The sequence below is a fragment of the Ranitomeya variabilis genome, chromosome 1 (genome assembly GCF_051348905.1).
Source record: "Ranitomeya variabilis isolate aRanVar5 chromosome 1, aRanVar5.hap1, whole genome shotgun sequence".
NCBI lineage: Eukaryota > Metazoa > Chordata > Amphibia > Anura > Dendrobatidae > Ranitomeya > Ranitomeya variabilis.
Window position 1 is genome coordinate 428,305,332 of NC_135232.1, and position 22,437 is coordinate 428,327,768.

Below are 22,437 nucleotides of genomic sequence, written 5' to 3' on the forward strand. Positions count from 1 at the left end.
AAACAGAAATTCACATTGTATGATTTTTAAATAATTAAACTGTATTTTATAGCATGAACTAAGTATTTGATCACCTACCAACCAGCAAGAATTCTGACTCTCACAGAACTCTTAGTATTTCTTTAAGAAGCCCTCCTACTCTGCACTCATCACCTGTGTTAATTGCACCTTGTTACCTGTATAAATGACACTTGTTCACACACAATCAATCATACTCCAACCTCTCCACCATGGCGAAGACCACAGAGCTGTCTAAGGACACCAGTGACAAAATTGTAGACCTGTACAAGGCTGTCAATCTTCCTCAGTCTGGAGCTCGATGCAAGATCTCACCTTGTGGGGTAAGGATGATTAAGGGAAAGGTCAGGAATCAGCCCAGAACTACACACGAGGACCTGGTCAATGACCTGAAGAGAGCTGGGACTACAGTATCGAACACGACCATTGGTAACACACTGCATCGTCATGGATTAATATCCTACAGGGCACACAAGGTCCTCCTGCTCACACCAGCACATGTCCAGGCCCTTTTGAAGTTCGCCAGTTACCACCCTGATGATCCAGAGGAGACATGGGAGAAGGTCATGTGGTCAGATGAGAGCAAAATAGAACTTTTTAGTATTAACTCCACTTGCCATGTTTGGAGAAAGAAGGATGAAAACCTTAAAGATCTGGGGAAGATCTATATGGTGGAATTAGCCAAAATCCCTGCTGCAGTGTGTGCAAACTTGGTCAAGAACTACAGGAAACGTCTGACCTCTGTAATTGAAAATAAAAGTGTCTGTAGCAAATATGAAGTTCTGTTTTTCTATAACATCAAATACTTATTTCATATAATAAAATGCAAATTAATTATGTAAAAATCATACAATGTGATTTTTTTAACCCCTTTACCCCAAGGGTGGTTTGCACGTTAATGACAGGGCCAATTTATACAATTCTGACCACTGTCCCTTTATGAGGTTATAACTCTGGAATGCTTCAACGGATCCCGGTGATTCTGACTGTTTTCTCGTGACATACTGTACTTCATGATAGTGGTAAAATTTCTTTGATATTACCTGCGTTTATTTATGAAAAAAATGGAAATTTGGCAAAAATTTTGAAAATTTCGCAATTTTCCAACTTTGAATTTTTATACAATTAAATCACAGAGATACGTCACACAAAATACTTAATAAGTAACATTTCCCACATGTCTACTTTACATCAGCACAATTTTGGAACCAAAATTTTTTTTTGTTAGTTAGTTATAAGGGTTAAAAGTTGACCAGCAATTTCTCATTTTTACAACACCATTTTTTTTTTTTTAGGGACCACATCACATTTGAAGTCATTTTGTGGGGTCTATATGATAGAAAATACCCAAGTGTGACACCATTCTAAAACCTGCACCCCTCAAGGTGCACAAAACCACATTCAAGAAGTTTATTAACCCTTCAGGTGTTTCACATTAACCCTTCAGGTGTTTCACAGGAATTTTTGGAATGTTTAAATAAAAATGAACATTTAACTTTTTTACACAAAAAATTTACTTCAGCTCCAATTTGTTTTATTTTACCAAAGGTAACAGGAAAAAAATGGACCCCAAAAGTTGTTGTACAATTTGTCCTGAGTACGCTGATACCCCATATGTGGGGGTAAACTGCTGTTTGGACGCAAGGGAGAGCTCGGAAGGGAAGGAGCGCAGTTTGACTTTTCAATGCAAAATTGACTGGAATTGAGATGGGACGCCACGTTGCGTTTGGAGAGCCACTTAGGTGCCTAAACATTGAAACCCCCCACAAGAGACACCATTTTGGAAAGTAGACCCCCTAAGTTACTCATCTAGATGCGTTGTGAGAACTTTGAACCCCCAAGTGTTTCACTACAGTTTATAAAGAAAAGCCGTGAAAATAAAAAAATCCACAAAAATTATTTTTTAGCCTCCAGTTTTGTATTTTCCCATGGGTAACAGGAGAAATCCCAAAAGTTGTTGTCCAATGTGTCCTGAGTACACTGATACCCCATATGTTGGGGTAAACCCCTGTTTGGGCGCATGGGAGGGCTCGGAAGGGAAGAAGCACTGTTTTACTTTTTCAACGCAGAATTGGCTGGAATTGAGATCGGACGCTATGTCACATTTGGAGAGCCCCTGATGTGCCTAAACAGTGGAAACCCCCCAATTATAACTGAAACCCTAATCCAAACAAACCCCTAACCCTAATCTCAACGGTAACCCTAACCACACCCAAGGAACAAAAATTGTACGAGAGGGCACCACAATAAATAAATAGGGATACACCCTAGGTCTACATAAACACATGGAAATTATAAAAAGAAGAGAAAGCTGTAGATCACAGACAGGGGATCACCAAAGATAAATGTTGAATATATTTATTGAATACAAAAGGCAAACACACAATATAAAAACAATTAAAAGTCACACAAACATGACAGATGGAAAACCCAAAGTAGCTTATAATAAAACTCAGAGCACCCCCTCCCTTAGCGTATGCACATAATATGGAAAGTGACAGCCCGTTGTTCACATACAGAGAAATGGTCTAAAAATATTAAACACCTGACTCAACATAAACCAGGCTAGAGAGCAGATAGCCAAATGAAAACAGTCACTGTATGGCTCATTGGCACCCTATATTGCACCGATACCCCTATAAAATACACAGCATCTACCAGCTAATCAGTAACTGCTCAGAGATTAATGCAGTGAGAAGGTAGCAACATTGAATAATACACCAAGGGGAACATGTACCTAAACGGTAAAATAAACCAAAGGGTTAAATCCCTACTAACTGTGAAAAGTAGTAAAGGGCAGTCAGTGCCGAGTAAACCTGGTGCAGCAAAAATGCCAACTGAGACAATAAGATAAGGAATATACAGACCACAAAAGTCACCTAGAGTGCACAAAGCCAAGGCATGGGGGAACCCGTGGAGGTGCCCGATGCGTGTCGCCACCGCAAGGTTGCTTCGTCAACCCTAACCACACCCCTAACCCTGACACACCCCTAACCCTAATCCCAACCCTATTCCCAACCGTAAATGTAATCCAAACCCTAACCCTAACTTTAGCCCCAACCCTAACCCTAACTTTAGCCCCAACCCTAACTGTAACCCTAACCCTAGCCCCAACCCTAACCCTAGACCTAACCCAGCCCTAGCCCTAACCCCAACCCTAGCCCTAAGCCTAATGGGAAAATGGAAATAAATACATTTTTTAAATTTTTTAATTTTTCCCCTAACTAAGGGGGTGATGAAGGGGGATTTGATTTACTTTTCTAGCAGGTTTTCTAGCGGATTTTTGATTGGCAGCCGTCACACACTAAAAGATGCTTTTTATTGCAAAAAATGTTTTTTGCGTTACCACATATTGAGAGCTATAATTTTTCCATATTTTGGTCTACAGAGTTATGTGAGGTCTTGTTTTTTGCAGGACGAGTTGACGTTTTTATTGGTAACATTTTCGGGCACGTGACATTTTTTGATCGCTTTTTATTCCGATTTTTGTGAGGCAGAATGACAAAAAAACAGCTATTCATGAATTTCGTTTGGGGGAAGGGGCGTTTATACCGTTCCGCGTTTGGTAAAATGGATAAAGCAGTTTTATTCTTCGGGTCAGTACGATTACAGCGATACCTCATTTATATCATTTTTTTATGTTTTGGTGCTTTTATAAGATAAAAACTATTTTATAGAAAAAATAATTAGTTTGGCATCGCTTTATTCTGAGGACTATAACTTTTTTATTTTTTCGCTGATGATGCTGTATGGCGGCTCGTTTTTTGCGCGACAAGATGTCGTTTTCAGCGGTACCATGGTTATTTATTTCCGTCTTTTTGATCGCGTGCTATTCCACTTTTTGTTCGGCGGTATGTAATAAAGCGTTGTTTTTTTGCCTCTTTTTTTTTTACGGTGTTCATTGATGGGGTTAAGTAGTGGGACAGTTTTATAGGTCGGGTCGTTACGGACGCGGTGATACTAAATATGTGCACTTTTATTGTTTTTTTTTAATTTAGATAAAGGAATGTATTTATCGGAAACTGTTAAACTGTAAAGCGCTGCAGAATATGTTGGCGCTATATAAATAAAGATTATTATTATTATTATTATTATTGGAACAATTTTTTTTTTTTATTATTATTTATTTAGGAATTTTTTTTTTTTTTTTTTTTACACGTGTAAATTTTTATTTTTTTTATTTTTTTACTTTGCCCCAGGGGGGAAGGGGGGCATCGCAGTAAAGTGACAGATCGCTGATCTGACACTTTGCTGTGCACGGTGTCAGATCAGCGATCTGACGTGCACTGCTGGAGGCTTCCCGGCGCCTGCTCTGAGCAGGCGCTGTGAAGCCACCTCCCTGCAGGACCCGGATGCAGCCCCGCGGCCAGTTTGGATCCGGGGCCTGCAGGGAGGAGACGCTCGGTACAAGGTGAGCACATCGCCTTGTACCGATCGTCTCAGGGAAGCCCGCAGGGAGCCCCCTCCCTGCGCGATGCTTCCCTATATCACCGGAACACTGCGATCATGTTTGATCACAGTGTCCCGGGGGTTAATGTGCCGGGGGTGGTCCGTGACCGCTCCTGGCACATAGTGCCGGATGTCAGCTGCGATAGACAGCTGACACCCGGCCGCGATTCCCCCGTGAGCGCGGCTGATCGCGCTGGATGTACTATTCCGTCCTTGGGAAGTAGGGCCCACCCCACATGGACGGAATGGTACGTCCAATGGCAGAAAGGTGTTAAAGATCACTTGCCTCACAGGTGAAGTGTACCTATGATAAAAATTACAGACTCTCCATTCTTTGTAGGTGGGAAAACTTGCAAAATTGTCAGTGTATCAAATTCTTATTTTACCCGCTGTATGTTGGCTGAGTTGTAGTACTGAATTACACTTTTTATCATAAAGAGCAAGGAAAATTGACAAATAAAAGTTCCAAGTGTTGCAAAATTTTGAAAAAACCCACAAAATTCCACCACTGTTTTATTTTGACGGCTTTATTGGTGCAGTAAAAATTATCGGGCAATATGATTCTCCAGTGATCAAAATGAACTAATAGGAAAAATCTACTATTGTTGCCGGGTGCCAGCAGGCAGATCTCGGCGGGCGCACTGCGAATGCCATTTTCTTCCTGGAAGAACATGCCGAGGGCCCGGGAAACAGAGCTGGAGGGACCGGGGGATGCCGGAGGTACCGGAGGTCTCTGGGGACCACATTTCTCTCTCCTCTGGTATGCTAGAACACAGAGGAGAAATGAATGGGAAATTGGACTTTTTTTTTCTGCGCAACACTGGGGAGGGTAAAAACCAACCCAATCATGTTCTCCAGGGTCTCAGCTACTTCCGGTAGCCGAGACCCCGGAGATATTCCGACGCTGGGGAGCGCTATACCCTTATTCTCAGCGCCGTTAAAAAGCGGGGATAAGGAATAAGGACCCTTAACGGACGCCATTAAAAGGTGGATTGGCAGTCGTTAAGGGGTTAAACCAAACTTTAGGCTGTGCAATCAAGCCTGCAAGTACCGAGTGGTGGTGGCACTCACCGGTACTTTAAATTCCAATGTCTTTATTCACAAAAACATGTTTCCAGGACCAGCAGAAGCGCAGGAAAGCACAAAACGATAGTCGTCCCACTTATGTGCTCCTTCCCTCTCTGCAGCCAGTTTTTCCCCTTAGTGACAGCCAATTTTTACAATTCTGACCACTGTCCCTTTATGAGGTTATAACTCTGGAAGGCTTTAACGGATCCTGCTGATTCTGAGAATGTTTTTTCGTGATATATTGTACTTCATGATAGGGGTAAACTTTCTTCAATATTACTTGCGTTTATTTATTAAAAAAAAAATAAAATGGAAATATATGAAACTGGAGGAAATGTCATCCGGCCTCGAAGATCTGGAAAACCGCAACAGGCGTAATAATATCCGTATACGGGGCCTCCCACAATCTGTCAGTCCTCAGGACCTAGACCGCACAGCTCAGAGAATATTCCTGGACATTCTCGGCGACTGCGAGGACAACACCATTGAGTTCGACAGGATCCATAGATCTCTTGGTCCCAAACCCACGTCCGAGTCACGCCCTAGAGACGTCATCTGCAGGGTGCATTACTTCAGAATTAAGGAGGCCATCATGATGGCCACTAGGAAAAAAGGATCCCTCCAATTTGAAGGTCAACCAATTCTACTCCTGTCTGATTTATCCAGGCGTACCTTACTCTTGCGCAAGGCATTGAAGCCCTTATTGGCGGTTCTCAAGGAAAGAGATATCCCCTACAGTTGGGGGTTCCCATTTCAGCTAACAGCTTTCAAAGGCGGCAAAAGCGCAAACTTCCGCCGAATCAGAGACCTTGCCAACTTCCTGGGCACGTTTGAACTTCCACTAATAGATCTCCCGGACTGGCCTTTGGCTCCGACACTTCCAGATGCTCCTCCAAGATGGCTTAAGGTTCCCCGTTCCAAGAACCGACACGCGAATGAAGGCTCTTCTGATCCTCCTTGAAGTCCTTTTCTTTTGTTTCCATTTTTCTTTTTAGTTTTAATTGGTTTCTACCCGTTGCTGTAACATATTCGGATACTCTGCTGCAGTTGAGTGGCCTCATGGATACTTATTGTTAATTGGTCGATTCTCCTGGTGGGGTGGATTGTCTCACTGTGAGTTCGCCTTGGAGATTTGACTCTAGTCTCTGAACATCTGAGCGCGTGGTGTCTTGCATGCCATCAGTATTTTTATTATTGTTTTTTCTTCTCCCTCTCCCCTCCCCCCCCCCCCCCTTTTTTTTTTTCTTCCCCTCTCCTCCCTTATTGTTCTCTGGTGGCGTGCGGGACATCTCGCTTGTACAAGGGTTATTATTCTGTTAAACTAGACTTTCCATGTTTGCAAGTTCTTGTTCATGGGCCCTACCAAGTTCGGGGTGGGGTGGGGGGGCCGGTGTTTCCCTCTGCTTCTCTTATCCACTCAAGGTGCATGGGCGAGGAGGGGGGAGGAAACTTTTCCTCCTCCATTCTTTTGCCCTAACTACACAGATGCAAAGTCAGACCTGGTGCGTGAACCCTAACGCACTTTCTTCTATGTTTTCCATGTTCTATTACTTTTTCTTTACCTGGTCTTTTTCCCCTCTCTCCCATTGGTTTCTCCCCACTAACCTTGGCTGTCGCGTGTTTTGGCGGATGGGGCGCTTGATGCCGCGAGATGGCATAAAGGTATTTGACAATGGATGAAATTAAATTTTGCTCCTTTAACGTAAAGGGGCTAAATTTACCAGAAAAAAGACGGCGAGTCCTATTTGATAGCCACAAGCAACAAGTCTCTGTGCTACTGCTCCAAGAGACACATTTTAAAACTGGTGTGGTACCACACTGTATCACGAAAAACTATCCTAAATGGTATCACAGCCCAAATCCATTCTCAAAATCAAAAGGTGTCTCAATAGCCTTCCACAAATCCTTTGTGCCTGAGATTCTGGACTCACTAATTGATAAAAATGGTAGATTTATCTTCCTACTTGTCACTTGGGCTGCTCATAAACTTGTAATAGCTAACGTATATTTCCCAAACCAAGGGCAGCAGAAGTTTGGAGCCGAATGCAAAAGACGCCTCGAGGAGTTTGCTGGTTCCTCTCCTGTGATACTTGGGGGCGACTTTAATATCCCAATGAACCCTGCGGTGGATGTCTCTTCGGGTAAGTCTTCATACCCTACATCTTCTATTAACAAAATAAGATCTCAGCTGCGCAGCCTGAGACTGATAGATGCCTGGAGGGCTCTTAATCCAACAACTAAGGATTATAGCTTTTTCTCAAAAATACATAATACGTACAGTAGAATAGACTATTTTTTCATTTCACATAAGCTGCTTGATATGCAGGTGGAGGCGGACGTAGGGTCGATATTGTGGTCGGATCACGCCCCTATTTACCTAACAATCTCACTTCATTCTGCCTTGAGACCAGGTTTCTCATGGCGTCTGAACGAAAACTTGCTCCAGGACCTCATTTGTAAATCCAGGATTGAACAAACAATTAAAGATTTCTTGACTGACCACGAGGTAGACACCACGTCCCCCACTGTGAAATGGGAGGCTTTGAAAAGTGTAATAAGAGGCGTCCTCATCTCCCATGGCGCTCGGTTAAAAAAAGAAAGAGCGGCGGAAATATTTAGCTTAACAGAGAAAATCCACCAACTAGAAAACAAACACAAACGAGACCTTGAGGCCAGCACATTTATTCGGCTCTCCTCGGCTAGACAAAAACTGCTCACTATCATAGACCAAAAGTCCAAGTGCCTCAGAGAGAGACTCAAAAGTAGATTCTACCAGCTCGGCAATAAAAGTGGTAGGCTCTTGGCCAGAGCCCTTAATCAACGCAATCCCAATACTTATATTCCTTTTATCAAAAACAAACAGGGGAAGAAAATGTTTAACAACAGACATTCTTTCCAACTTTAGCGATTATTATAAATCTCTATATAACATAGCGGGACACTATAAAGACGCACCACTACATTCTCTCCGTAATAAAATCAAATTATACTTACGGGAACATAGATTGCCCACGCTGCCTGAGGGTGATCTACTTGATCTTGAAAGGGAATTTTCAGTGGAGGAAGTGTCTGAAATCATTAGCGCATTGAAACAAGGAAAGAGCCCGGGCCCTGATGGGTTCTCAGCAGGCTTCTACAAGACGTTCAACACGATACTTAGTCCAGTATTCCTGAAAGCTTGTAACTCAATCTCTCTTGGAGGTTCTTTCCCTACACAGGCACTCACCGCTCACATAACAGTTCTCCCCAAGCCTGGTAAAGACCTTTCTACGTGTGATAATTATCGCCCAATCTCTCTGATAAATCTTGATATTAAAATATATGCAAAAATGTTAGCAAACAGATTAAGCCCCCTATTACCAAAGTTAATAAACCAGGATCAGGTGGGCTTTGTTCCAGGGCGAGAGGCGAGAGACAACACAATCCGTACTATCTCTCTACTTGACAGGGCGGGGGGAGGGGGGGACCCCCTATGTATCATGTCAATCGATGCTGAAAAGGCCTTTGACCGGGTCCATTGGGAATTCATTTTTCAGACTCTGGAAGAAATTGACCTTAAAGAACATATGCTGAGTAGGATCTCTGCTTTGTATTCCTCTCCTAGTGCCCAGGTTAAGGTAAATGGTGCATTATCAGATGTGTTCTCGATCAGGAATGGTACGAGGCAGGGGTGTCCTCTCTCTCCCCTCTTATATATCCTAACAATGGAGCACTTGGCTGTGGCTTTGAGAAATAACCCCTCAATTAATGGTATAAAATTACGTTCTGAAGAACATAAGCTAGCACTTTTTGCAGATGACATTCTCTTATATATCACATCTCCCTCTACGAGCCTACCAATCATTATTTCGGAATTACATAAATTTGGTCTTCTAAGTAATTTTAAAATAAATTCCCACAAGTCCGAAATCCTAAACATTTCACTTCAACTCCCCTTGGTTGATCAATTAAGAACAACCTTTCCATTTAAATGGCGCTTTGACTTCCTCACCTATCTGGGTATCAAAATTACAAGCAAAACATCTAAATTGTTTGAGGCCAACTTTGCGCCAACCTTACAAAAAGCAAACTCAGATTTAGAAAGGTGGCACAGGCTCCAATTGACTTGGCTGTGCAGGATCAATGCGGTCAAAATGGACCTCCTGCCTCGCCTCTTATATTTTTTTCAAACAATCCCCCTATACCTACCAGCTTCTTTCTTTTCCCGCCTCAAACAAATAATTACTCGTTTTATCTGGTCTCATAGTCGGGCACGAATTTCATATACAATATTAAGTAGATCTAAACTGACAGGTGGATTGGGCCTCCCGGATCTTGCGATCTATAGTTATGCATCAATAGGAACATGTATCCTGGACCTTTATCACAGTAAAGATAGTAAAAAGTGGGTAAACTTAGAAAATGATCTTAATGGATGCGACTCCCAAGTTGTTCTTTGGACCGGAGGTAGGGGGGCAGGATCGGGCGTCCACATACCCTTCCTCACACGAAACATATTGCTCCTTATCAAAAACAGAAACAAAGACCTTCAGATTACAACTATCCGGGGGCCCCTTGATCCCAATCTACGATAATCCTGCTTTCCCGGCGGGGCTAAATAAAGAAGTATTTTTAAACAAGAGAAAAGATTCCAAACCCATCATCCACGACTACTTAAAGGATACCGGGATGAAGTCCCTTCGGGAATTATTCCCAGGGGAGGAAACACACTCTGTTGATTGGTTCTTCTATGAACAATTAAAAAGCTATATCCACACAATCTCTAAACAAACCGATATTAGCAGGACACTAACTCCCTTTGAGATCCTTTGCATATCAACAAATCCCCCGGAGCATACTATTTCACTGCTATATAAAATCTTCCAAGAGGGAAGGGCTCCGCTGCAGGGTTGGCCAATATTTTTCTCGAAATGGGAGGACGACCTGGGAAGACCCTTGTCATCCGAAGATAGGGGAAAAATCCTTCTCTTTTCGTCTAGATCGTCATTATGCGTGGTATCTCAGGAGAGGAGCTATAAGATCTTGGCAAGATGGTACAGGTGCCCCTCCATGGTGCATGCGATGTTCCCCACGACTCCTGACATCTGTTGGAGATGCTTAAAAGAAATAGGCTCTTATATGCATATTTGGTGGGACTGTCCCCCCATAAAGGATTTGTGGTTGGCCGTCTTTGAACTTCATAATAGGATGTCTATCACACAGATCCAACCTTCAGCAAGTCTAGCATTGTTGTCTTTATGTGACTTGTCGATATCTCGGTTTAAGAGGGGCATTCTCAGACACTTCCTTACCGCAGTCAGGAACCTAATTCCACGTTTCTGGAAACAAGAAAAATTTCCCTCCCGAGCAGATTTTGTGGCTGAACTTAACAACATTTATAGAATGGAGCAGTTGATAGATCAGTCCTCAGGTAGAGTAGGATAAACCTACAACACATGGGCTCCCTGGATTGCTTTTAGGGAAACCCCAGAGCTAGAGCTTTGGATTTCTGGAGCCCGATGTATCATGTAGCCCATTTTTGCATGCTCCCGGGCCGTCTCTTGGTGTGCGCCCTGTCCGCTGGAGCGGGATGGCAGCCTCACTCCCTCCCCGTATTCCCCATACCCCCATCCATTCCTCCCCTCTTTTTTTCACTCTTTTTCTTTCTCTTATCTTACCTTCTTTGTTTGTCTTTTTCCTATCGAATGATTACAAAGAAATTTAATAATGGTTATCTCCCATACCTGTTGTTAACACTTTACGCTCTCGGGATAACCAACAACATTATTAACCAGAAAGTTATATTATAGGACTTAAATGTTGTAACAATGTTTTACTTGATTACCTGTAACCATTGTCTATTATTGTACGGATTTACTAGTTTGTATTATATACCTTTATTCTTTATTGCTGTGCTCAATAAAACTGATTTATAAAAAAAAAAAAACAGAAATATGGCAAAAAAATTTAAAATTTAGCAATTTTCAAACTTTGAATTTTTATGCCCTTAAATCAGAGAGATATGTCACACAAAATACTTAGTAACATTTCCCACATGTCTACTTTACATCAGCACAATTTTGGAAACATTTTTTTTTGTTAGAAAGTTATAAAGGTTAAAAGTTGCCAGCAATTTCTCATTTTTACAACTGGGAGTCCTCAGTGGTTGATACCTTTTAATGGCTAACTGAAAAGATGGTAACAAATTGTAAGCTTTCGAGACTACACAGGTCTCTTCATCAGGCAAAGACTAAAAGAAATTCTGAAGAATCATATATTTATGCACAACATAGCACAGAAAAAAAAAACATGGATAAGACAGGTGACATGTCTTATCCATGTTTTTTTTTTTTCTGTGCTATGTTGTGCCCAGAAAAGGCAACAGGAGAAATTAGACCAACAAAGTTGTTGTGCAATTTGTCCTGAGTATGCCGATACCCCATATATGGGTGGGGGGCCCACTGTTTGGGCACACATTGGGGCTTGGAAGGGAAGTAGTGACGTTTTAAAATGCAGACTTTGTGGAAACCTGCCACAAGTGACCCCATTTTGGAAACTAGACCCCCAAGGAGCTTATCCAGATGTGTGGTGAGCACTATAAACCCCCATGTGCTTCACAGAAGTTTATAACGTAGAGCCGTGAAAATAAAAAATAATATTTTTTCCACAAAAATTATCTTGTCACCACCAAATTTTTACTTTCTCAAGGGTAAAAGGAGAAATTGGACACCACAAGTTGTTGTCCAATTTGTCCTGAGTATGCGGATACCCCATACCCATATGTGGGAGAAAACTACTGTTTAGGCAAACGTTGGGGCTCGAAAGGGAAGTAGTGATGTTTTGGAATGCAGACTTTGATGGAATGGTCTGCGAGCGTCATGTTGCGTTTGCAGAGCCCTTGATGTGCCTAAACAGTAGAATCCCCCACAAGTGACCCCATTTTGGAAACTAAACCCCCCCCCCCCCAAGAAGCTTATCTAGATGTGTGGGGAGCACTTTGAACGCCCAAGTGCTTCACAGAAGTTTATAACGCAGAGCCGTGAACATAAAAAATCATTTTTTTCCCACAGAAATGATTTTTTAGCCCTCAATTTTTTTATTTTCCCAAGGGTAACAGGAGAAATTGGACCCCAAAATTTGTAGTCCAATTTGTCCTGAGTACGCTGATGCCCCATATGTGGGGGTAAACCACTGTTTGGGCGCACGGCAGAGCTCAGAAGGGAAGGAGCACCATTTGACTTTTTGAACGCAAAATTGGCTGGAATCAGTGGTGGCTAGTGAGGAGCGAATATACTTGTTACTCGAGATTTCCCGAGCACGCTCGGGTGACCTCCGAGTATTTTTTAGTGCTCAGAGATTTAGTTTTTATTGCCGCAGCTGAATGATTTACATCTGTTAGCCAACATAAGTAGATGTGGGGGTTGCCTGGTTGCTAGGGAATCCCCACACACACCCCTAACCCTAGTACCAACCCTAACCATAACCCTAATCACAACCCTAACCCCAACACACCCCTAACCCTAATCCCAAACCTAACCCCAACAGACCCCTAACCCTAATCCCAACCCTAACCCTAATCCCAACACAAAGCTAACCCTAATCTCAACTCTAACCATAACCCTAACCACAAACCTAACCCTAATCCCAACCCTAACCCTAATAAAAACCCTAATCCCAAACCTAATCCTAATCCCAATCCTAACCCTAATACAAACCCTAATCCCAACCCTAATCCTAATCCCAACCCTAACACAAACCCTAATCCTAATCCTAACCCTAATACAAACCCTAATCCCAACCCTAATCCTAATCCCAACCCTAACACTAATCTCAACTCTAACCCTAACTTTAGCCCCAACCCTAACTTTAGCCCAACTCACTTTAGCCCAACTGGAACTCTAATGGGAAAATGGAAATTAATATATTTTCTTTATTTTATTATTTTTCCCTAACTAAGGGGGTGAAAAAGGAGGGGTTCATTTACTATTTTTTTTATTTTGATCACTCCGATCACATCAGAGGTCAGAGAAATTAAATGGCAAAACGTGTTTTTTTGTGGTCGCCGTTATACGATTAACCCCTTCATGACCTTGGGAGTTTCCATTTTTTCCGTGTTCGTTTTTCGCTCCCCTCCTTCCCAGAGCCATAACTTTTTTATTTTTCCGTCAATTTGGCCATGTGAGGGCTTATTTTTTGCGGGACAAGTTGTACTTTTGAACGACATCATTGGTTTTAGCATGTCGTGTACTAGAAAACAGGAAAAAAAATTCCAAGTGCAGTGAAATTGCAAAAAAAGTGCAGTCCCACACTTGTTTTTTGTTTTGGCTTTTTTGCTAGGTTCACTAAATGCTAAAACTGACCTGCCATTATGATTCTCCAGGTCAGTATGAGTTCATAGACACCTAACATGACTAGGTTATTTTTTACCTAAGTGGTGAAAACAAATTCCAAACTTTGCTAAAAAAAAACAAAAAAAAAAACTGCGCCATTTTCCGATACTCGTAGCGTCTCCATTTTTCATGATCTGGGGTCGGTTGAGGGCTTATATTTTGCGTGCCGAGCTGGCGTTTTTAATGATACCATTTTGGTGCAGATACGTTCTTTTGATCGCCCGTTATTGCATTTTAATGCAATGTCGCGGCGACCAAAAAAACGTAATTCTGGCGTTTCGAATTTTTTTTCTCTTCCGTTTAGCGATCAGGTTAATGCTTTTTTTTTTTTTATTGATAGATCGGGCTATTCTGAACGTGGCGATACCAAATATGTGTAGGTTTGATTTTTTTTTATTGATTTATTTTGATTGGGGCGAAAGGGGGGTGATTTAAACTTTTATATATATTTTTTTTTTTTTCAACTTTTTTTTTTTTACTTTTGCCATGATTCAATAGAAGCAGGCACAGCACGATCGCCTCTGCTACATAGCAGCGATCTGCTGTTCGCTGCTATGTAGTAGAAAATCAGGTGTGCTGTGAGCGCCGACCACAGGGTGGCGCTCACAGCTGGCGCGGATCTGTAACCATAGAGGTCTCAAGGACCTCTATGGTTACAATGGAGAAGCATCGCCGACCTCCGATCATGTGATGGGGGTCGGCGATGCGATCATATCCGGCCGCCCGGACGGATGCGGTAGTTAAATGCCGCTGTATGCGTTTGACAGCGGCATTTAACTAGTTAATAGCGGCGGGTGAATCACGATTTCACCCACCGCTATTGCAGGCACATGTCAGCTGTTCAAAACAGCTGACATGTCCCGGCTTTGATGCGGGCTCACCGCGGAGCCCTGCATCAAAGCGGGGGATCTGACCTCGGACGTACTATCCCGTCCGAGGTCAGTAAGAGGTTAATAACGGCGATCGCAACCCGGGGTCGGTAAAAACCGACCCGAATCATGTTCTTTGAGGTCTCGGCTACCACCGACAGCCGAGACTCTGGAGAAAATCCGACTCTGGGGGGCGCTATATACTTTTTCCACAGCGCCATTAATTAACGCCGCTGTGGTTTAAGTACCCTTAACTACCGCAGTTAAAAAGGTGTATCGGCGGTCTTTAAGGGGTGATATGAAAGTCACGCAATAAAGGACTGAAATTTCACATGCCTTGGTGAGAGTGGCATACTTTTTCTTTGTCTGAATGACACATTTTTATCCTACAGTCTTTTTATCATCTTACTCAAATAAATGCATAAATGGCAAATAGTCCAACAACCAATGCTGTAAAAAAGCATTAGCCAGAACGCTTGCTCTGTACAAGCATAAAACTGTGATGGGTTGTGGTTCTCTCTATTTTTCCTGGAAAATATTTTATGACAAAAAGTTACAAGAAGTGTTGAGTAGGTGCGGTGTGGCATGTTATGTCTCATCTGTCCCCGCAGACATGATCCGCAGTGAGCTGTTACACAAGCAACATTAAATCCATTACAATATAATCAAGAGAAAAACACTTACTGTCGCTCCATGCTAGCTATCTCCTGATTATCTTCTTTCACCTATTAATCAGAAAAAAATAAGAAATTAAGTAATTATATTACACATCAAAATACAAAGTGTAATCTTTTATATCAGTCATAACAGTGCAGTCAGCTCAGCTTTAGATAATACCTAGTCAGTACTGACTTAAAGGGGTTGCCCGCTTTCAATTAAATGTCTTCCTTGGCTGCAGTTTTTCACTAAAAACACAAAGTGCTGTGCTTACCTTCCCTGAGTTCACCAGCGGGTCTTCGCCATAGTTCCTGGTGTCTGGTATTGGCGCTGATATCACGCTGACAGTGCAGCAATCTACATGGGAACCCTGCTACAGTCGCTAAGCTCATTGACTAGCAGCCACGCTGTCATGGTGCCGTCAGCACCGCAGCCAATGTCAGACATTAAGAACTAATGCGAAGACTTGCTGATAGACCCTGGGAAGGGAACTACAGTGTATATTTTTTATATAGCATCCAATTTAATACAAAGAGAACAACCCATTTAATGCAGGGAAAGAACAAGGAGAGAGCTCACTATAGAGCTTCCTTTAGTAGTTAATAAATGTTACTGTAACTTGATGGCAACAATGTTGGTCCTTTCTTTAACCCCTTCACCCCCAAGGGTGGTTTCCACGTTAATGACCGGGCCAATTTTTACAATTCTGACCACTGTCCCTTTATGAGGTTATAACTCTGGAACGCTTCAACGGATCCCAGTGATTCTGACATTGTTTTCTCGTGACATATTGTACTTCATGATAGTGGTAAAAATTCTGTGATAGTACCTGCGTTTATTTGTGAAAAAAACGGAAATTTGGCGAAAATTTTGAAAATTTCGCAATTTTCCAACTTTGAATTTTTATGCAATTAAATCACAGAGATATGTCAAACAAAATACTTAATAAGTAACATTTCCCACATGTCTACTTTACATCAGCACAATTTTGGAACCAAAATTTTTTTTTGTTAGGGAGTTATAAGAGTTAAAAGTTGACCAGCAATTTCTCATTTTTACAACACCATTTTTTTTTTAGGGACCACATCTCATTTGAAGTCATTTTGAGGGGTCTATATGATAGAAAATACCCAAGTGTGACACCATTCTAAAAACTGCACCCCTCAAGGTGCTCAAAACCATATTCAAGAAGTTTATTAACCCTTCTGGTGCTTCACAGGAATTTTTTGAATGTTTAAATAAAAATGAACATTTAACTTTTTTTCACAAAAAATTTACTTCAGCTCCAATTTGTTTTATTTTACCAAGGGTAACAGGAGAAAATGGACCCCAAAAGTTGTTGTACAATTTGTCCTGAGTACGCCGATACCCCATATGTGGGGGTAAACCACTGTTTGGGCGCATGACAGAGCTCGGAAGCGAAGGAGCGCCATTTGACTTTTCAATGCAAAATTGACTGGAATTGAGATGGGACGCCATGTTGCGTTTGGGGAGCCCCTGATGTGCCTAAACATTGAAACCCCCCACAAGTGACACCATTTTGGAACGTAGACCCCTTAAGGAACTTATCTAGAGGTGTGGTGAGCACTTTGACCCACCAAGTGCTTCACAGAAGTTTATAATGCAGAACCGTAAAAATAAAAAATCATTTTTTCACAAAAATTATCTTTTCACCCCCAATTTTTTATTTTCCCAAGGGTAAGAGAAGAAATTGGACCCCAAAAGTTGTTGTCCAATTTGTCCTGAGTACGCTGATACCCCATATGTGGGGGTAAACCACTGTTTGGGCGCATGGGAGACCTCGGAAGGGAAGGAGCGCCGTTTGACTTTTCAATGCAAAATTGACAGGAATTGAGATGGGACGCCATGTTGCGTTTGGAGAGCCACTGATGTGCCTAAACATTGAAACCCCCCACAAGTGACACCATTTTGGAAAGTAGACCCCCTAAGGAACTTACCTAGATGTGTTTTGAGCGCTTTGACCCACCAAGGGCTTCACAGAAGTTTATAATGCAGAGCCGTAAAAATAAAACAAAAATTTTTTCCCACAAAAATTATTTTTTAGCCCCCAGTTTTGTATTTTCCCGAGGGTAACAGGAGAAATTGGACCGCAAAAGTTGTTGTCCAATTTGTCCTGAGTGCGCTGATACCCCATATGTGGGGGGGAACCACCGTTTGGACGCATGGAAGGGCTCGGAAGGGAAGGAGCGCCATTTGGAATGCAGACTTAGATGGAATGGTCTGCAGGCGTCACATTGCGTTTGCAGAGCCCCTAATGTACCTAAACAGTAGAAACCCCCCACGAGTGACACCATTTTGGAAAGTAGACCCCCTAAGGAACTTATCTAGATGTGTGGTGAGTGCTTTGACCCACCAAGGGCTTCACAGAAGTTTATAATGCAGAGCCGTAAAAATAAAACAAAAATTTTTTCCCACAAAAATTATTTTTTAGCCCCCAGTTTTGTATTTTCCTGAGGGTAACAGGAGAAATTGGACCCCAAAAGTTGTTGTCCAATTTGTCTTGAGTGTGCTGATACCCCATATGTGGGGGGGGAACCACCGTTTGGACGCATGGAAGGGCTCGGAAGGGAAGGAGCGCCATTTGGAATGCAGACTTAGATGGAATGGTCTGCAGGCGTCACATTGCGTTTGCAGAGCCCCTAATGTACCTAAACAGTATAAGCCCTGCACAAGTGACCCCATTTTGGAAACTAGACCCCCCAAGGAACTTATCTAGATGTGTTGTAAGAACTTTGAACCCCCAAGTGTTTCACTACAGTTTATAACGCAGAGCCGTGAAAATAATTTTTTTTTTTTCCCACAAAAATTATTTTTTAGCCCCCAGTTTTGTATTTTCCCAGGGGTAACAGGAGAAATTGGACCCCAAAGGTTGTTGTCCTATTTGTCCTGAGTAGGCTGATATCCCATATGTTGGGGTAAACCCCTGTTTGGGCACACGGGAGAGCTCGGAAGGGAAGGAGCACTGTTTTACTTTTTCAACGCAGAATTGGCTGGAATTGAGATCGGACGCCATGTCGCGTTTGGAGAGCCCCTGATGTGCCAAAACAGTGGAAAACCCCCAATTATAACTTAAACCCTAATCCAAACACACCCCTAACCATAATCCCAACAGTAACCCTAACCACACCCCTAACCCTGACACACCCCTAACCCTAATCCCAACCCTATTCCCAACCGTAAATGTAATCTAAACCCTAACCGTAACTTTAGCCCCAATCCTAACCCTAACTTTAGCCCCAACCCTAACTGTAGCCTTAACCCTAGCCCCAACCCTTGCCCTAACCCTAGCCCTAACCCTAGCCCTAACCCTAGCCCTAACCCTAGCCCCAACCCTAGCCCTAACCCTAGCCCTAACCCTAGACCTAGCCCCAACCCTAACCCTAGCCCTAGCCCTAACCCTAGCCCCAGCCCTAATGGGAAAATGGAAATAAATACATTTTTTTATTTTTCCCTAACTAAGGGGGTGATGAAGGGGGGTTTGATTTACTTTTATAGCGAGTTTTTTAGCGGATTTTTATGATTGGCAGCCGTCACACACTGAAAGACGCTATTTATTGCAAAAAATATTTTTTGCGTTACCACATTTTGAGAGCTATAAATTTTCCACATTTTGGTCCACAGAGTCATGTGAGGTCTTGTTTTTTGCGGGACGAGTTGACGTTTTTATTGGTAACATTTTTGGGCACGTCACATTTTTTGATCGCTTTTTATTCCGATTTTTGTGAGGCAGAATGACCAAAAACCAGCTATTCATGAATTTCTTTTGGGGGAGGCGTTTATACCGTTCCGCGTTTGGTAAAATTGATAAAGCAGTTTTATTCTTCGGGTCAGTACGATTACAGCGATACCTCATTTATATTATTTTTTTATGTTTTGGCGCTTTTATACGATAAAAACTATTTTATGGAAAAAATAATTATTTTTGCATCGCTTTATTCTCAGGACTATAACTTTTTTATTTTTTTGCTGATCATGCTGTATGGCGGCTCGTTATTTGCGGGACAAGATGACACTTTCAGCGGTACCATGGTTATTTATATCTGTCTTTTTGATCGCGTGTTATTCCACTTTTTGTTCGGCGGTATGATAATAAAGCGTTTTTTGCCTCGTTTTTTTTTTTTTTTTTTCTTACGGTGTTTACTGAAGGGGTTAACTAGTGGGCCAGTTTTATAGGTCGGGTCGTTACGGACGCGGCAATACTAAATATGTGTACTTTTATTGTTTTTTTTTTAATTATTTAGATAAAGAAATGTATTTATGGGAATAATATATATATATTTTTTTCATTATTTTGGAATTTTTTTTTTTTTTTTTTTACACATTCGGAAATTTTTTTTTTAACTTTTTTACTTTGCCCCAGGGGGGGACAATACAGATCGGTGATCTGCCAGTTTGCATAGCACTCTGACAGATCACCGATCTGAGAGAAGTGCAGGCTGCTTCACAGTGACTGCTCTGAGCAGGCTTCTGTGAAGCCACCTCCCTCCCTGCAGGACCCGGATCCGCGGCCATCTTGGATCCGGGTCTGGAGCAGGCAGGGAGGGAGGTAAGACCCTCGCAGCAACGCGATCACATCGCGTTGCTGCGGGGGGCTCAGGGAAGCCCGCAGGGAGCCCCCTCCCTGCGCGATGCTTCCCTGCACCGCCGGCACATCGCGATCATGTTTGATCGCGGTGTGCCGGGGGTTAATGTGCCGGGAGCGGTCCGTGACCGCTCCTGGCACATAGTGCCGGATGTCGGCTGCGATAGGCAGCTGACACCCGGCCGCGATCGGCCGCGCTCCCCTCGTGAGCGCCGCCGATCGCGCTGGACGTACTATCCCGTCCGTGGTCATGGGGGCCCACCCCACCTCGACGGGATAGTACGTCCGATGTCAGAAAGGGGTTAAAGAGGTTCTCCACTATGGATAGGGAGGAATCAATAAATGATTGTGACAGATTTCAATGTATTCACATTAAACAGGGAATCCAGCAGGGTGTACAGTGGGGAAAAAAAAGTATTTTGTCAGCCACCAGTTGTGCAAGTTTTCCCACTTAAAAAGATGAGAGAGGTCTGTAATTGACATCATAAGTAGACTGCAACTATGAGATTCACAATGAGAAAACAAATCCAGAAAATCACCTTGTCTGATTTGGTAAGATTTATTTTGCAAATTATGGTGGATAATAAGTATTTGGTCATTAACAAAAGTTCATCTCAATATTTTGTTATGTAACCTTTGTTGGCAATGACAGAGGTCAAACGTTTTCTGTAAGTCTTCACAAGGTTGGCACACACTGTTGGTGGTATGTTGGCCCATTACTCCATGCAGATCTCCTCTACTGCAGTGATGTTTTGGGCCTGTCACTGGGCAACACGGACTTTCAACTCCTTCCAAAGGTTTTCTATGGGGCTGAGATCTGGAGACTGACTAGGCCACTCCAGGACCTTCATATGCTTCTTACGAAGACAGTCCTTCATTGCCCTGGCGGTGTGCTTGGGATCATTATCATGCTGGAAGACCCATCCACGTTTCATCTTCAATGCCCTTGCTGATGGAAGGAGGTTTGCACTCGAAATCTCACGATACAAGATGCCATTCATTCTTTCATGTACATGGATCAGTCGTCCTGGTCCCTTTGCAGAGAAACAGCCCCAAAGCATGATGTTGCCACCCCCATGCTTCACAGTAGGTATGGTGTTCTTTGGATGTAACTCAGCATTCTGTCTTCTAGAAACATGATGAGTTTTGTTTCTACCAAACAGTTCTACTTTGGTTTCATCAGACCATATGACATTCTCCCAATATTCTTCTGTATAATGCAAATGCTCTCTAGCAAACTTCAGATGAGTCCGGACATGTAATGGCTTAAGCAGAGGGACACGTCTGGCATTGCAGGATCTGAGTCCCTGGCGGTGTAGTGTGTTACTGATGGTAGGCTTTGTTACGGTGGTCCCAGCTCTATGCAGATAATTCACTAGGTCTCCCATACCGTGTGGTTCTGGGATTGTTGCTCACCTTTCTTATGATCATTTTGACCACACAGGGTGAGATCTTGCGTGGAGCCCCAGTTCAAGGGAGATTATCAGTGGTCTTGCAGGTCTTCCATTTTTTTATTATTGCTCCCACAGTTGATTTCATCACACCAAGCTGCTTGCCTACTGCAGATTCAGTCTTCTAAGCCTGGTGCAGGGCTACAATTTTGTTTCTGGTGTCCTTCACCATATTGGGGTTTGGAGTGTTTGAGGTTGTGGACAGGTGTCTTTTATACTAAATAACAAGTTCAAACAGGTGCCATTACTACAGGTAATGAGTGGAGGACAAATGAGTCTCTTAAAGAAGAAGTTACAGGTCTGTGAGAGCCAGAAATCTTGCATGTTTTAGGTGACCAAATACTTATTTTCCACCGTAATTTGCAAAATAAATCTTGCCAAATCAGACAAGGTGATGTTTAGATTTGTTTTCTCATTTTGACTCTCATAGTTGAGGTCTACTTATGATGTCAATTACAGACCTCTCTCATCTTTTTAAGTGGGAGAACTTGCACAATTGGTGGCTGACTAAATACTTTTTTTCCCCCACTGTATATACATTACACAGGGTACCCAGCAGTGTGCACATGTATATACACCCTGCTGTATATATATACAGATGCAGGGGAGACCTGGGTCTGCAGGGAGAGCTTCCAACTGGCCCAGTCACAACGGGTTAAAGGGAGCCTGTCTTGTCATTTCTGTGAATTAAACTGCCCCCGATGTCTTGTGAGTGATGTAATGTGCATCACTAACATGGTTTTCTCAAAGAAAAGGTCCCAGAATATATCTTAGAAAAACACTTATTAGAAGATCACAGACCTTCTGTTTCAGTCATCGGGGTGGTGTTTTGTAGCGCTTCAGTCATGGATCAGTCAGGGTCGGCATGAAATTATGCTTGCCCATCGCGGTCTGATTGATTGCAGTGACTGGCCCTCGGTCAAGGCAACTGCCTAGCCAATCTCGCACTTGTG

At 42.6% G+C, this 22,437-nt stretch overlaps 1 protein-coding gene across 6 annotated transcripts in view; it reads right to left on the minus strand.

Moving 5' to 3' along the window:
* IFT74 (intraflagellar transport 74) overlaps positions 1-22,437 on the minus strand; it is a 190,654-nt gene that overhangs the window by 56,065 nt on the left and 112,152 nt on the right. For all 6 annotated transcript variants that reach the window (XM_077249280.1, XM_077249283.1, XM_077249282.1 and 3 more), the window contains exon 12: positions 15,458-15,498. In XM_077249280.1, the coding sequence (XP_077105395.1) occupies positions 15,458-15,498 (41 nt within the window). The remainder of the gene's footprint in view (positions 1-15,457; positions 15,499-22,437) is intronic.